This window comes from Phalacrocorax carbo, chromosome 4 (genome assembly GCF_963921805.1).
Source record: "Phalacrocorax carbo chromosome 4, bPhaCar2.1, whole genome shotgun sequence".
In the NCBI taxonomy this organism is placed as follows: domain Eukaryota; kingdom Metazoa; phylum Chordata; class Aves; order Suliformes; family Phalacrocoracidae; genus Phalacrocorax; species Phalacrocorax carbo.
The window spans coordinates 68,375,440-68,392,423 of record NC_087516.1 but is presented as its reverse complement, the minus strand read 5'-3'; the positions used below and the strand labels follow the sequence as shown (position 1 = coordinate 68,392,423).

Sequence of the window (16,984 nt, the reverse complement as noted above, 5' to 3'; positions counted from 1 at the left end):
ATATGTTCTAGTTCCAAAATTGTCCTGCCTGCTTTGTACAGTCCCTGAACTAAAAACCTCTGTTGGTGGTTTGTGTTTAAAGGACTTGTTGGACTTCTTTGAAGTTGCTTAAGTGTTTTGTTTATTTGAGATGAACACTGAAAAACACTGTTTCTTTTAAAAGAAGTTACGAGAAGTTACAGGAATTACTAGACTTGAGTCCTCTTTCTTGTCCTCCACTGGTGATAAGCATGGCAACTTTCTGTCTTCAGGGCATTAATTTGGCAGTTATGTTGTGTATTTCTTAAAATCTGTAGAGATTATGATGATGCTAAATTACTAGGAGTAGCTTAGCAGTCACAAAAATAAAAGTTCTTAGTACACTCTAAGTACATAGAACTTCTAAACTGGCTCACTTCTGCTGGCGAAAAGGAGAGGTTAGTTTAACCATCCCTACCTGAATTGTTTTTCTTTATAATGGTCATGATAATCCTTCATATAACTTATTACCCTTTTTCATAAAGAGGTGCAAGTGTCTCTTCGCCCCTAACACACACACACGTTTTAATATAGGATGTTTTGTGTATTTATCGCTAACAGTAGTTTCCTTTAACATTCATAAGGGCTTCGTTTTTATTGTCTTCTCAAGTGTACGCTTTTTTTTCAGCACGCGCTAGATCTCCAGCTGGCAGTGGCCAATATCCTGCAATCTCTAGTGCACACAGAGAGAAACCAGCAAGTAATGTGTGAAGCCGGGCTCCATGCACGACTTCTACAACGATGCAGCGCTGCTCTGGCTGATGAGGACCACTCACTGCATCCGCCACTCCAAAGGATGTTTGAAAGGCTGGCCTCCCAGGCGCTGCAGCCAATGGTGTTGAGGTCAGGAAGATTGAAGCATTGAAAGTCTGGCTGAGCTGAGCCCTGCTGCCTTGCGGTGGCTGTAAATGGCTCAGATTGGTAGAGAGTTTAGGTGACCTTGTGTGGTAGTGATCACACAGGATCCCATTTCCCATCAAATAGATGGCCTTGCTTCTGTTAATCAGCGTGTAGCCCTGGGGATGTTAGGAATTGGAGGGCGGAGGAGGAGGGAGAAGTGTGGAGCAGGGAAATCTGGTGTTTTTCAGAGATATACTGAAGTTAAATGCTTGCTTCCTTCCTGCAAATCTTGAGAGGCTATCAAAAATGCCATTCCCCTTCAGGAAGAGGAAACGTGATGGTTTTAAAAGCAACACTGCCGTAGAAGAGGGTGGATTCCTAGACTTCTCTGTGCAATGTTAAATACCTCAGCTTGGAAAACATTCTAGACGGCAGTTTTATTTAGCACTTTAGTTTGTGTGAAGGAAACACAGGAATGCAATACAAGAGTTGTCTGGAAAAATCTGGGGATGCATAGCTTTAAAAAGTTGATCTTTCTGCATGTTAATGCAAGTAGATTTGTACATCTATGCGAGTACTAGAAGAGCAAGCTTGAGAAGTTTGAGTGTATTTTGAACTATTTATTAAATACCCACACAGTTGTATGATGCTTTGGATTGCCTGTTAGGTTCTGGGGAGACCTTGTGGCCTTTCAATATAAAAAGGGGGCTTCTAAGAACGACAGAGTACTTTTACCAGGGCCTGTAGTGACAGGGTTTTAAACTGAAAGAGGGTGGATTTAGATTGGACGTAAGGAAGACAGTTTTTACAATGAGGGTGGTGAGACAGTGGAAGAGGTTGCCCAGAGAAGCTGTGGATGCCCCATCATTGGAAGTGTTCAGTGTCAGGATGGGCAGGGCTTTGAGCAACCCGGTATAGTAAAAGATCTCCCAGCCCACAGCAGAGGGGTTGGACTAGGTGATCTTTAAAGGTCCCTTCTGACCCCAGCCATCCTGTGATTCTGTGATCTGAGCTGGCATAAGGAACTTGATTGTATTATCTCCTATGGATTGCTGGGCTGACCTGCAGCCAGGAGAGCTGGTCGGTTCACTTCAGTGGCATGTAGCCATGTCAGAAATGATTCTGCAAGGAGCGTGCTCACTCATAGTTGCATCACAGGGACTTAAGCTTCCCTAAGCATAGATACTGATAGCCTGGGTAGCTGTAGATACAGATACTATAGTTATCTATAGATATAGATGTTGATAGCTGTGAAACTATCCCCCACCCAAATAGGACACATGGATAAAACAAAGCTGAGGTCACTTCCTCACTTCAGCCTGTGGTCTGCCTTTATAGATGAGTACAGCTTTGCTGAATGTGCATCAGTGAGTGTCCTGATGTTCTCCTACAGGATGTGGAGGCCTCCTGCCAAGTCTTTGGAACTAAAAGAAAGGAATTGGGAGCTTTATCAAAATCGTTTGATTAGTTAAAATAATGTCAACTTTTGGGAGCACGTGTTCATAACTTACATACTTTTGAATTGATCAAATGTCTGTGCATTAGTTTACTTTCTTAGTTAAAAGTTATGTTTACTACAAATAATTACTGTCTTTTTAAAAATGGTATTAGATTTGGTGTCATTCTACACAAATAAATAGACAAAATGATTTGTAAATTTCTTATTCTCTTTCTTAGGGAATTTTTACGCTTGGGAAATCCTTTGAATTGCGGAGCTTGGGACAAAAAGCTGTTGAAACAGTATCGAGTGCACAAACCCAGCTCACTGAGTTTTGAACCGGAAATAAGAAGTAGGTGCTGAAATGATAGAAATTTGCATAAATAATGCTTCACTGACATCCCCCAATTGCAAACTCACGTAAAATTTGTAGATGAGCATCCAGAAGAAGCTAGCTTTGCCCCTGCTTTGTATGAATGTGAGATCATCAGAACAGTTTGGGAAAAAGTTCTAAAAGCAGAGGGAATGTAGTACTTGTATTTAATAACTATCCAGTGAGGTAATTACCATTTTTTACTTTAGGAACAGTAACTATTAAATATGACAGTAGTTTGCTTTTAAGTTTTGAGTAGATCCTGCATTTGTAGTTATTTAACAGTAAAAGGAAATATATTTTTCTCAGATACTTTCATATGCACGTCATGTGTAATTAAATTTATGTAGCGCCTCTTGTGGGTTCAGTAAGGTGTCAGATAAAATAACTGAAATTCCTATACTTAAGCATAATTCCACTTACTTCAGTTAGACTCAAGAGCCTGGCTTATCATGAGCATCACTAGTAATGAAAAAGAAATAGGAAGAATTAGAAAAAAAAGCACAATGTACCTACAACTGGCAGAATTGTAATCTAATAATAATTTCTCTTATAAAGAGGTGGAATTTGGAGTTGGAACACCCACTTCTAATTATTTAAAGTTCAGCACTCCCTTTTTAACCACTCATTACCTTTTCAGGATAAATATTTACAATATTTATGAGCAGTTTACTCATTGCTCGTTTTCAATATGTTTACTTTCCTAGTATATTAACACTGAAATCTTTAATAGTATGTGGTAAGCGTGTGTTGAACTATGAGTGAGTGCATGGTAACTTAAAAATTTTGAAGAAGGAGGACAGACTTTCATCATTAAAAAAAAAAAAAAGCAGGGGGTGGGGAGTGACACCATGACAATGCAGTTTCAGTTTTAGTTCTGGAGTTAACACAGTGGGAAGGTATTCACAGTGTATTTTGATAGGGTAGTCACTAGATATTCCTAGATTATAGGTACACATACATACACGTATGCAGTGGAAATTTTCATTATGCCGTTGTGTGGTATCCTGTCATTGAAGTTTATCCATCTGATGGAATACTTCATATTCTATCAGCAATTACACGTCAGCTCTGATTATCATATTGGAAAGTTACATCTGTTTTCCAGCTATTTAATGAATTGGTCTGATAAACTGCACTGAATGTCTGTAATGGACAGATTCCTCTAGCTGATCTGAACCTCTCTTCCACATGCACACTTCCTATCTTTATCTATGAGTTGTGGAGCTTGGGAAAGGCTGTTCATGTAGTATAGGAGAGTGGCAGTAAATGGTAATGCAAATACATTAGTGATAAGTTTCCAAAGCATGTGATATTTATTTCTAGGTGTCAACTCAGTTGTTGTATGGCCAGTTGTAACACATAGTTAAAATGTTTGAATTATTTAAAAGGAACTAGAAAGTATCCTTTATGGCACTGAATTACAAGCATTAAATAATGAAATAAATAACTGAAGTCATGTTATGTCATCAGGTTCAGTACATTTAAAAAGAGGAGAGGAGAGATTTACCTTATCTCTCAGCCAGTGTTTTATTTATTTTTAATAGGGTATTATCTCAGGGGAAAGTAAACAATGAAAATTCTGAAAATATGAGTCTGAAAAGTTTTTAACCTATGAAAGAGAAGGCAAAGCTAGCTTCTGAATACCACAGGTTACGTCAGATTTCCTAAGCTAAGCTTTATGAGTCTTTCTGCTTATTCAGGGCAGACCTTTAGCTCAGAGTTAATGCATCTGAAAATCATGAAGCAGGGCTTTTCCTGCCTGTTAAGTCAGGTAGCAGGAACGCAACTGACATGGAGCATCTACAGAAGGGACACTTTCCTGATCTTAAGTAATGGGACGGCCTCTTGTCTCAATTTTTTGGCTTTACCACAGACTTTCCATAATACCTTGCACAAGATGCTTGTGTCTCTGCCTCAGTTGAGCATTTTTATAATGAGAACAATAATTCTCAACTCACAATCTTCTAACTGAGAGGCTGACCTAATTGACAATGATAGACAATTCAGCTATTGCACTCAAAGCAGTACTTGAAAAGTCCAAATAAATAGTTTGAAAATGCCTCCCTTTTGCAATGCTGTGTTGTTTCTTGGCTTCTACTGTAGATAGCATGGTTACTTCAATGGAAGGTCTGGGTTCTGACAGCGTCTTCAGTTTGCATGAAGACAACCACTATCGGATAAGCAAGAGCCTGCTCAAGCCAGCAGAAGGGAGCACGGTACCCCTGACAAGAGTGAAGTGTTTGGTCTCCATGACAACACCACATGATATCAGGCTTCATGGATCATCAGTGATGCCAGCATTCATTGAGTTTGACACATCTCTTGAAGGGTTCGGGTAAGGTCCTACAGTGCTTTCAAATAGCATGGGGCCCAGTGCAATGTCTTCTTACTTTCTTCTTTCAAAGAAATACTTGTAATTTTTAATGGACTTTTTGCAAAGCAGAGACAAATGAATTCTTTAAAGAAAAGGAAGGAATATTTCAAGCCACATAAATTTCCACTCTGCCATTAGTGACTTGAAACCAACACTTGCTTTCCATATGTGAATGTAGAAGTTGGTACATATCTAAATATTGGTACTACCCTCTCAGTTCTGGGTCTCATGTGCCTTCTAAAAAAGAAGGAACACCAACATACCCTTGCAGAAACTTATTAGTTGCTAGGGCTTATGCGCAACACTTGGATGGCCCAAATGCTCTGAAACCCACTTAAAATTGCTGAGGAACTTGGAAATGAGGAACTGGGCAAAGCAGATGTACAGGTAAAACAGAGAAGGAAGATATGTTGACTCCAAATAACTGGAAAAAGCTGGTTATTAACTGGAAGTGTAGCCCAAATATAACACTTAACTCATTTTGTCTTTTAGCACCCAGTATCACTTTAATTTACTGGGTTTTCTTCTCTCTCTCTCTCTCTAAACACCTGCTGAGTGAGGCACTTTGAGGATCAGTCATGATATAATTTAACTTGACTGCTCAGAAGATGAAAACATGAGACAGTTCTTAGCATCTGTTTAAGGAAAATGTTTTTTTCTTTTCTGTTATAGAAATGGGATAGAAAAACCTCAGAACACTAATTTTGTCCTGTACTAAGGGGTAGATACCTCAAAAATTGCTATAAAAATGCAGACCAATAGTATAAGGAACAGGTATTCTTTAACTGCCTGCAGACTGGTCCTTAGGCTTTCAGCCTAAGTATGAGCCTCCACCTATCTCAGAGAGGGCAGTGTTGTGCGGTACATGCAAGTTATAACTGTGAATGTCACCTCAAACGGTAAGTAATTGTTCAGAATTTCCCAGAACCCCCCCCAAAAGGACAACTGCTATGAAGCCCAAAAGTGTGTGACAAATTCTTGTATGAGGTGAGTAGCTCCTCAGTGTTTGGGGTTGTTTATTTTAGTGTCTTTTTTTTAAATGAATTGTGACAAGAGGTAGAAATGGTCTGTTGTCCATGGCTGTACTGCAATTTCGTAAAACCAGAAACAGCTCCACCTCACAGAATCATTCATCTTGTCTTTTTCTTTCCAGACCTGGTATTTGTACTACTGAGTTTCTTAAATCTCTATCTCTCCTGATGTGGCCTTCAGCAGAGCCACTTGCATCTTAGTGCACTTATTCCAGTTTATTTGGGATGACTGGTCTGAGAGCACAGTCCAGCCTGGGTATTTGTGAGCTCTGCTGCTCTGCATTCTCTTTTCAGCTTTGCAAAGCAAAGATGCAGCACCCGTTTTGCATCTAGCTTTTATATCCAGTATAGTGAGGGACAGACTCTTCTTTGAAAATAAATTACAGAATCACAGAATCCCAGGTTAGAAGGGACCTCAGGGATCATCTAGTCCAACCTTCCTAGGAGGAGCAGAGTCTAGACAAGATGGCCCAACACCCTGTCCAGAAGACTCTAAAAGTGTCCAATGTAGCTGAGTCAACCACTTCCCTGGGGAGATTATTCCAATGGGTGACTGTCCTCACTGTGAAAAATTTTCCTCTCGTGTCCAATTGGAATCTCCCTAAGAGCAACTTGTGTCCATTCCCCCTTGTCCTCTCCACGTGACTCCTTGTAAAAAGGGAACCTCCATCTTCTGTGTAGCTACCCCTTTCAGTACTGGTACATGGTGATGAGATCCCCTCTGAGCCTCCTTTTCTCAAGGCTGAACAAACCCAGTTCTCCCAGCCTATCCTTGTATGGCAGCTTCCCAGCCTTTTGATCGTCTTGGTGGCTCTTCTCTGGACCCCTTCCAGCCTGTCCACATCCCTTTTGTATAGCGGGGACCAGAACTGTACACAGGACTCCAGGTGTGGCCTGACAAGCACTGAGTAGAGCGGGATAATGACTTCTTTCTCCCTGCTGGTGATGCCCTTTTTGATGCAACCCAGCATCCTGTTGGCCTTCTTGGCTGCAGCTCAAAGCTCTGTTCTACATCCTTCATTAGAGAAAAGAAATGTTTTGGACCTAAGAAGAACTTGAAATAGGCTAACAAAATGAATTGTCACTGTGGTTGCTCCAGGAGATTTGTAGGTGCTGGTAATGTGTCCAGAAGTAATCCACGTAATGCAGCTGCAACTTCTTGTAATTTCAACAAGTGACCAAAGAAGGCTGCTATAATCAATAATAATAATAAAAAAACCTAAGATCTTTTTGGTGTGTTTTAAAGTGCCAGGGTGTTTCATTAACTCAACAGTTGGCAGAACCTTGCAAGTTATCTGCTTAGAGAGAACATGCTTGTACACCATTGACCATGGTGGATTTGCACAGAGAAGAGCATTTTCAAGAGGGAGGAAGAAGTATATAATGAGAACCGTAATCAAAATGAAGATAGTAGAGACCAGAACCATGGACTACTGTCAATTTCAAGCTGGGTGGTCAAGTTAACTCTCCATAGCTTATGTGAGAGCAAAATAACTCCTAGCTCTGTCAGGCAGCTCAGCTACAGTATACGTAAACTAGCCTGCTCAAGTGTAAATGTCAACAAAAAAGATGATTCTTCATGAAGTGGAAGAGCCATCATTTTGGGTCCAGTAGGACAATCTATACAAACTGGAAGCTCAACTGCTGTGGGGATTCACCCCAACTTGGGTAGGCTGGTCACTGAAACCATCTAGGCTTTTAAAAATCTTTCAGTACCTAAGAGAGGTACTCCTTATATCTGTTTCCTTGGTGTCCACATCATTGGTGGCTCTTGTAAGGGCCAAATGTAGCTGATTTGGTGAAATACGATGTTACCGTGAGAGCGTATGTACTTAAAATAAGAACACCATAGTATGCAATTACCAGATCCTTTGAATATTTAGCTAATTCGGTCTCTTTAAGAGTCCAGAACATCTCAAAAGCTGCAGCGAGTTACAGTTGCCCACAAGGGAGCATCTTACACTGTGGAGCCACGTGGGCACGAGTCCCTGTGCTTTGCACCAAAGAAGTACACTGCCAAAGCTCTTTGCACTAGAGATAATTTAGCCTCACAAGGAGAAATCTTGAGAATTCATTTCTACTTTTCATGAATATGTACAGTGAGGGAGAATGATTGTGTGCTCATATTTTCCTAGGCTATATTTTGTTGCATTGAACTCCAGTTATATTGACTTTCATAAACTCTAGTGTGTTACTGGTCTTCTGTTTAACAGCTGCCTGTTCTTGCCAAGTTTGGCTCCCCATAATGCACCTACAAATAATGCTGTTACAACAGGACTTATTGATGGTGCAGTTGTCAGTGGAATTGGAGCTGGTAAGTACTTGGGTATGACTGTTAGCAGTGTTTTGTATCTGATGTTTAGTTCTCTTACATTTCGTTGTTAGCCATGAAGTGATAGTATGGTGTTGGACATTGTACATGCGTAATTGAGAGCTTCTTGTGTCTTTTTTGTGTGTTCCTCTTGCTTTTTGGCCCCAAGTCAATGAAATGCAATATAAAATACAAATGTGTGATTGCTTTAAAATGCAAGGCTTTCACAGAAGGTTAAGTTGTAATCAAGAGAAGTGTATGAATAATGGATGCATTAAGAACAAGTTGAGATACTAGTGTGAAGAGTATAGGAAATGTGAAATGAATTGTAATGCTGTGCTTGTGGCTTTGTTCTGCTGAATTCTTGACTGAAATTTTTACAGGTGTAGTTACATACATTGTCACACAAATCCCATTTAAATTGTTTGCTATCCCTTATATTTGTTCACTGTAGGCTGTTCACCCTGCAGGAACCTGGTGTGCTGCAGGGCTAATTGAACATGATCACTCGTTGAAAAAAGGTGTTAAGTCTGAAAGCTAAGTTGAAGGTTTACTGCATTAAGACAGAATTAGACAGTAGTTGAATTCTGTGAGCTCTTTGTCATTCTGTAAGAGCACCCCAGGAGATGAAATGGAGTCAGGTGTATGTGGTGGAGAGATCTTCTTCAACCAGTCACATCTATTGAAGAAGCATCTGATCTTGATATTGGCAGTTTTGGAGGGCCTGATCCACTTTTTTTGTCTAAGGAACTGAAACTTGGTTGTTCTGAACAAGCACAACTTCGGAGTTAACTTTTGTTCTTAGGAGGGAATAGTGTGCAATTCTTGCTTTACTTTGTTTTGAAAGAAACTCCTCTGAGATAACTTTATGTGGCTTTTCCTCCAAGCTTGAGTCAGAAATGAAAGAAGTGACATTGAAGTCCATGAAGGAAAAGTTTGAGAAAGCAGAGCTGCTATCAGCTGAGCTGATATGAAAAAAAAAAAAAGAGCAGCAGCAAGTAGGTATCCTAAGTAGTAGCTACTCCAGCTATATAATGGGCTTTCACTTTTGTTTTTAGGTGAAAGATTTTTCCCACCGCCATCTGGTTTAAGCTACTCAACTTGGTTTTGTATTGAACATTTTAGTACGCCTCCTAATAACCATCCTGTGAGGCTTCTTACTGTAGTACGGCGTGCAAACTCCTCGGAGCAGCATTATGTATGCCTTGCCATTGTCCTCTCTGCAAAAGACCGGTCACTGATTGTTTCAACTAAAGAAGAATTGCTTCAAAATTATGGTAAGAGTTGTGTCATCAGCTAATCCTGACAATAATGCAACTTTAGTTGCAGCTTCACCAGCTCCTAATGGGTTTTGACAACGGAAAAATGTAAAATTAAAACATTAGTGTAGAAATTAGGAAGCTTTAATAATTTCCAAAGAAGTTTTGATATGTGCATATAAAGACAGGTTTTTGCCCAAACCCCAAGATTATAGATTTGAAGGAGGGATTACATCATTGTTTTTGGAAGGTTCTTCCTTTTATTTGTCTTGTACTGTTAATTTTAGATATAATCTCTTGAGATGCAAATGTTAACTATCTTTGCTTTGAAGAAGTTTGGAAATAGTAAACTAGCAGATTGTGAAGGCTTTTTCAATCTGCATAGTCCCAGTGCTAGAGGGCTATTTGAAGGCAATCAGAGAATGGTAGGGGTTGGAAGGGGCCTCTGGAGATCATATTGTCCAAATCCCCGCTTGAGCAGGCACACCCAGAGCAGGGGGGACAGGAACATGTCCAGGAGGGATTTGAGGGAAGGTGACTCCAGAGCCTCCCTGGGCAGCCTGTGCCACTGCTCTGTCACACTCACAATCAGTCATTCACTTCATATTTTAAATCTGTGATCAGTTTTCAGAAATAATTTGTAGCTTCATTCGGTATCTGTGATAGAAGGTAGAATTACAGGAGGTGCAGTGAAAATCTGTGAAGCTGGTGAGGCTTCAGTTGAATTTGGTAGAGAGAGCTGTCAGTGCAGTTGGGGTCTTCAGGCCTATCCTGTCTCCTGTCTTGTCCTCCATCAGAGCCTCCAAAAATGGTCACTTTTGACAGGCTGTTTATGCTGTGGAGGAGCAGAGAAGAGCAAGGCAGCCTTCTGCATATGTTTCAGGCTTAGCTCTTTACCAGAGCAATACACTGGGTTACAACTGGTTATCAGAAATATGTTCCTGCTTCTGTTCTTTCCTTTTGAGTAACAGGCACTAAAAAAGATTTTATACAACTGTTATTAATTTAAAAAAAAACAAACCAAAACCAAAACAACAACCAACCAATCAGTGAAGCACTGTTATAGACTATTCCTTATTTTCATAAGTGGACATTCGCATCATTAAGTGCAGTATTTACTGTTAGTAGAAGTCAGGTTCAAAAGCTAAACCTTGAGCTGAAAACCCATAGTATAAGGGTGGAACTAAACCTCTTAAATTACAAAGATATTGATAGTGTTTTCTTTCTCAGAAGGCTGAATTCTTATGAGAGAGAATTAAATAAGTTTATCTTCATATTACTTGGTTTAGCCTGCACTGGAGCTCTAGGTTGTACGGTTTTAGTTTGTAAGCCCCTATTATCTAACTCTTTGAAAGAGATTGGATTTGAAGAGGCTTGTCAGAGATCTGAAGGTCTCTGACTACAAAGACTGTTTTTTAATCGAATGGGATATTTTGCTTTACTGGAGTCGTAGTTGGTGGTATACCATCAAGTGCTGAGCAGGTAAGTACCTGAAGAACTGAGATGGCAGGCCCACCAGCACAGGGACTGCAAGTGCTGACAGTCTATTGTAAGAATAAATGGGGTGGTTTAAGGATCTTTCTTGTGAGCGAGAATGGTGCACAGAGGTGTTTGGCTGAAAAAAGGAACTTGAGATAATTTTTGTATCCGGAAGTTAGTTCCAAGTACTCTGCTTTTATCATTTTCCTTGTGCTATTTCTAAAGAAATGAGTGTTCTCCCTGTGTAGGTGGTTGTTGAGGTAAGAGGATTAGTGGTTTCTTTTCTTTATTTCAATATGGAAGAATGAAGAGAGATCTGAAAAGCTCCTGTTCTTTATTGAATCGTTGCCTGGTGCTGAATTTTCAAGCTTTTTCTTTTTTTTTTATTTTGGGGGGTGGGAGCTTTCAAGTAGAGTGGGGGTCATTCTGATTTGTGATGAGGAAGCTAAGGCACCTGCAAACTGATCATGCCCTCTGGTACGAAGTCAAAGGATGCCTTTTAGAGAAATTTAAAAAATGTGTGCTGAGAACTAAAGCGTACTTCAACGTTCAGGAGAAGAGAATTCAGCACCTGTTAGTGAAAAAAGACCTGGGAAGTGCTGAAGAGTATAGATGTGTGAATTGGGGATGGGTGGTCAGCAGCTTGTAGTTTTGCAGCCCCTGTGGAGAGGCTGGAAGTGGGTTCCTCTGGCTGCACATCTGGAAGGCAGACATGAATTTCTGCCTCCTCTCGCTGTTGGTGTGAGGGTGGCCGATGCAGCTCTCCTCACCCCACAGCAGCTGCTGCTTGCATCAGGCCAGTGGCCTTATGACCCAGGCACCATTGCTGTTAAGGTGAAGGGAAGGCAAGGGTGACTTGCTGTAGTTACAGTACTGAAATGGAACAGACAAGATGTTGCAAAGACTTGGGCAGAAATGCCTCAGCCATGAGCTCACCCCTTCAGTAGAAGTGCTTCAGAAAATTAATTTTCCCTAGAACTGCAAAAAGAGAAGAAGAGAAGCCACTATGCTGAGGCTTGAGTTATGAATACCCCAACCTGGTCTGTGCTTGATGCATGTCTCGCTAGCCACACGTCGTATTTGTGGCTTTTATTAAGGAAAAAGAGTCTGAGGCTTTCAACCTCCTCTTTAACTTCACTTATGCTTTGTAACATAGCATGATTCTGATGCAGGTCCTTTGAAAGGCAATCATTTTACTTGTATCTTTTGCGTGTGACCTAATTGTTTAAGCAAGATAGTGGCAAGCTTATACTGAGTGTCTGGCCAGGTACTGGGGGAAAAGAGGGGGCTTCTGTGAGAAGAGTCTGGGGCTGCCCTGTGCCTGGATATAGCTCGTTCCAGCCAGGTCCACAACAGACCCCTGGCAGGGCGCAGCTGAGCCCAGCAGCCAGGCTGCTGGCACCTCTGGGAAAACACATGTAAGAGAGGATGAAATGCTGTGTGGAGTGAGGAGTAAGTTAAAAAATGTGAGAGAATGCACTAAGGCTACCAAGGCAGGAGCAGAAGGAGGGGAGGGGGTGCTCCAGGCATCAGAGCAGAGATCCCACACGGCCCCTGGAGAAGACCGCACTGGAGCAGGTAGTAGGGCCTGTGGAGGAGACTATGGTAGAGCAGGGAAAAGTGAGAGGAGAAAGTCCAGGAAGTATGAATATCTTTCTCTCCACAGTATGAGAAAGGTAAAAAATAGCCCTGTAGGTTTGGAGAGACATCTGTTGTTTCTTGCTGGCTACTGCTGTAAAAACGTTTTTAGAAAAACAACAACAAAAAAAGTCTTTGTGACCGGCATAGTGACATGAGAAAACTAGTAAAACTTGATCAAACTAGTCATTACATCTAAAATTTCAAAGGAAGGGTAGAAGGAGAGAAGTAAAACATGATTATCAAAAGTCTGTAAGTATCTTGAGAATTTTCTTAGAGAAGAATTAAGGCAAAGGAGGAAGAGAGCTGTTGTTGATACTACCAAAACTGTACTGGCTTGTTAATGTGCAAGTACCTAATGGTGTTCAGCCTGTCAAATTGTGACAACTTGATCTGAACACTTTCTCAAAATTCTGGTTTTACTCTTTCACTTCTTGTATTTTAAAGCTAAAGTTGTATCTTAATAAGATATGAATGAAGTCATATTAATAATTGTCTTTTTGGCCAAATTGTTAACTATGTGTTTTCTAAAATTTCGGCTTTAATGTATTGCTGTAGATTGTTCCACATAAAGTGTAATGACATAAGAAGCTTAAAACAGATGAATAATGTTTCTGCTGGTGCCCACTAACTGTTACTTTCCCTTTAGTCGATGACTTCAGTGAGGAATCATCATTTTATGAGATTCTTCCTTGTTGTGCCCGTTTTCGCTGTGGTGACCTTATTGTGGAAGGCCAGTGGCATCACCTAGTTCTTGTCATGAGTAAAGGCATGCTAAAGAACAGCACAGCTGCACTCTACCTTGATGGACAGCTTGTTAACACTGTTAAGGTAAAATAAATCTTTAAACCCTCATTTTTACTAATTGGAGTGATTTCTCTCTCTCTGCACACCTATATGTGTAATATAACCACAGAACAACAGAAAAAAACATACTAAAAAAAAACCACCCAAAGCAAAGGAAAAAAACCCTACACCAAACCTGAAATGAGGAGCCTTGCAAAAACAGGTCTTTGCTTACTACACAGCTCAGACCCAGCTGTAGTCCTGTTAAGGGGAGAAGATAATGAATACTTCCTCAGGCATGAGCAATAGTAACGCTGAAGTGGACATGTATTGAATGCGAGGCAAGTGTTGCACAGCTATGCTGCTGACTAGATTAATTAGAAGGAGGATACAAAGCTGAAGACGACTTATGCCAGGACCATGTAGCAGGTCTAACTATGAATAATAGGGAGATTAGAGTAAGACAGTTTTGCCAATTTAGCCATGTGTTTCCTTTCTCAACCCTCTTGCCAGCCCAGAAATAGCATCCCCTGTCACTGAGAGTCACTGAGATGTCCATTGTTGTTATTAGTTGATTGTAGATGAAACACATTTAGTTGTAAAGATCAACATTTTGTGGTTAGGTGGAAGAAACTAGGAGGCCGAGAGCAGAGAAGAGCGCTGTGGACCTGTCCACTGAGCACAGAGTATTCCTGACCTGTAACTGATAGCCAAGAGCATTTGGCACCTGGCAGGCATGGGCCTTAAGGGAGTAAACTAATCCTGGTGTGGGGTGCAAATTAGCTAGCGTTACTGTACTGCTATAGGTAAAACAATATTTTTACTTTCAAAGTTTACCTTTCAGTATTCCTTTTGCAGAAAGAGGATTATAGTAACCTTACTTGTTATGCTGCTAGCTGTAATACATGAGTATGTATCTGGTCATACATTAGTACATTCAATAGCTGGCAACAGAATTTTTACAAGGTTGATAGAAAATGCCTGCGAGATGTTACTGCCATTATATATAGGCCAGCATCGTCTCCATGTATTTGTTTTATTGCCATCTGAAAATCTTACTAAATTGAGTTCATCATGTTTGCACTTTTGCTTGAAACAGTAAAATTACGAAAGGCATATTTTCACCGGCTGAAGCAGGAGGAGAAAGAACACAAGGTTATGGCGCTGTCTTATTGCTTTTGCAGAAAATAATGACCATCATAAAGCACCATGTTTTTAGAAGCAAGATACACCTTTGTTCTTCAGTGTGTTTAAGCACAGAACTCTCATGCTCTCATCCTGTGTTTCCATACACACCTTTATCTTTTGAAAGCCACTTCTGATCTTTGCATTTACCTTCTGGTTAATATTTTCACTGACTGATGTATGGTATCAGAATACCGTGCATTTCATAGCAATCATTTGGTATGTCCCCTGGTTTGCAAATGGCTTCCCCGAATTTCTGATCTGTCTACTTTCTTTTCACAGTACCCATGCTATGTCGATAACTTCACTGTGTTTTTCTCTCTTACAGCTTCACTATATTCATAGTAGTCCAAGTGGGTCTGGTTCTGCCAATCCACCTGTAGTCAGCACTGTTTACGCCTATATTGGCACACCACCCGCACAGCGCCAGCTCTCTTCATTAGTGTGGCGCTTAGGCCCTACACATTTCCTGGAGGAAGTTTTGCCTGCCCCGGGTGTTAGCACCATTTATGAGCTGGGACCAAATTACGTTGGAAGCTTTCAAGCAGTATACGTACCATGTAAGTACAGTTCAAATGGCAGCTGGTAACTTGGCCCAGGTGTAGTGGAATCTTTTGTGTGTGTATTGGCAGAGGAGGTGAGAGAGTATGCAGTAGCAGAGAGGAAAAGCAAACTGAAGAAGATTAGTAGCTGCTGTAAAAGAGGATGATAGAAATCCAAATTACTGTTAAAACTTCTGGTAGTTCTTGTACTGAGATATGCTAGAAATGCTCGTATTCCTCACTTTGGTTTTAAACCAGTTAGAAATGCTTAAAGCTGCCATTATTCATACTGTATATTATATTTATCTGTAGAAAGTGAAATTGGAAAAGCATTTTAACTTGACAGTTTCTAGTGATAACACTCATTTGCAAATCTGCAATGTATTCTGTACTTCAAACACAGCTGTCTTGAAATGTCATTGTTTATAGGGCCTGAATAGGTCAACTGAGGGGGGAAAAAAATCACACAAAGAGGGATTGTGGTGCAGCAGATAGTCTTTAAGCATTCATTGCAAACAAATACGGGCAATTTTGTTACATTTTTAAAGTGTTCTTGCTTGAAATTGAGGTGAGTGCAACACAAGAATTTGATTAACCTTGTTAGAAATATGTGTCCGTAGCCCTGTTTTTAACTATTCAGACAACAGATTCTTGATTAGCTCTGGTAAGATGAACTGTCATGAGCGAAATTTTCCTCTTCTGTAGAGCTCCCTGTCTTTCTGTTTAGTTAGACTACCTCCTCGCTAACGTCATTATTACGTCAGAAGATGCTCATTGCTTTGCCTAGCTATCACATGGCTTTTCAGTAAAACATAATAAAAATTGGGAGCATATCAAGTCATCTTATCCTTGCATTGTCTTCCCCCGTGAGGACCATAATGCTTGTCAGCTCTTCTGGAGAGAAACTGTCACCAGCTCAAGTAAGGAGTGATGAGAGTGGCAGGGAAACAAAAGCATGTACAGGGAGTGAGCAGAGTCTTACTTCTCATGGTGAAAGCTTTCCCTAGAGTAATGACGGACACGCACACACCACCACCACCACCCCCTCCCCAAACGTAGGTGATCCTCAGGCTGTGAAAGAACCAAGTATCATGAAAAAGAACGTAGCTTTCCTTACCTATCTTGAGTGAAAAATTTTAGGGAATTGAATTTTGTCATCTACAGATCTGTGTCATGTACTTGCTTTTCTGACGCCTAGACAAACCTGGCAAGCAACTCTGGATTTAAATATCTGCTACTCAATTATCTGGAAGGCATTTTGACTGGTGCTGTGCAAGTACCAAATTAGCCAATGGGAATTCCATGAATGTGAATTTGTTCATTCACTTCCGAGAATTAAAGATCTTCCTGCCTTTATGCTAAGGCCATGTTCACCAGGAAGCCCACAGTAACTTAAAAGAATTCTTAATTTCTTAACATACTGACTTTTTCCAGCGTGGCAGTGTATTTCTCCTGCACAAGCTTTGCTCAGTTTGTTGTATTTCAGGAGTGGTCTGCTCCAAAACAAAGGGTGTGTTTCTACCTGGGGCTAAGCTTCTGTTGAGGTTATGTGCAGTGTGCCAAACCCTAAGGAGTTGGATAGGGGTGAGTGTGAAGCTCTGTATCTTGTCCTTTATCGTGGACTCTTTCCAAAACGCTTGTTCTTCCTTAGTGTAATGATTATTTGTGGGAATCCTGGAGAAGGGAAGAGCCCTTGCAGTCTTCTGC

At 40.6% G+C, this 16,984-nt stretch overlaps 1 protein-coding gene across 8 annotated transcripts in view; it reads left to right on the top strand.

Annotated features, from left to right (window-relative positions):
• WDFY3 (WD repeat and FYVE domain containing 3) overlaps positions 1-16,984 on the top strand; it is a 183,705-nt gene that overhangs the window by 103,161 nt on the left and 63,560 nt on the right. For all 8 annotated transcript variants that reach the window (XM_064450331.1, XM_064450330.1, XM_064450328.1 and 5 more), the window contains 7 exons: positions 647-861; positions 2,536-2,648; positions 4,776-5,007; positions 8,291-8,391; positions 9,447-9,665; positions 13,414-13,595; positions 15,064-15,295. In XM_064450331.1, coding sequence (XP_064306401.1) covers positions 647-861; positions 2,536-2,648; positions 4,776-5,007; positions 8,291-8,391; positions 9,447-9,665; positions 13,414-13,595; positions 15,064-15,295 — 1,294 coding nt within the window. The remainder of the gene's footprint in view (positions 1-646; positions 862-2,535; positions 2,649-4,775; positions 5,008-8,290; positions 8,392-9,446; positions 9,666-13,413; positions 13,596-15,063; positions 15,296-16,984) is intronic.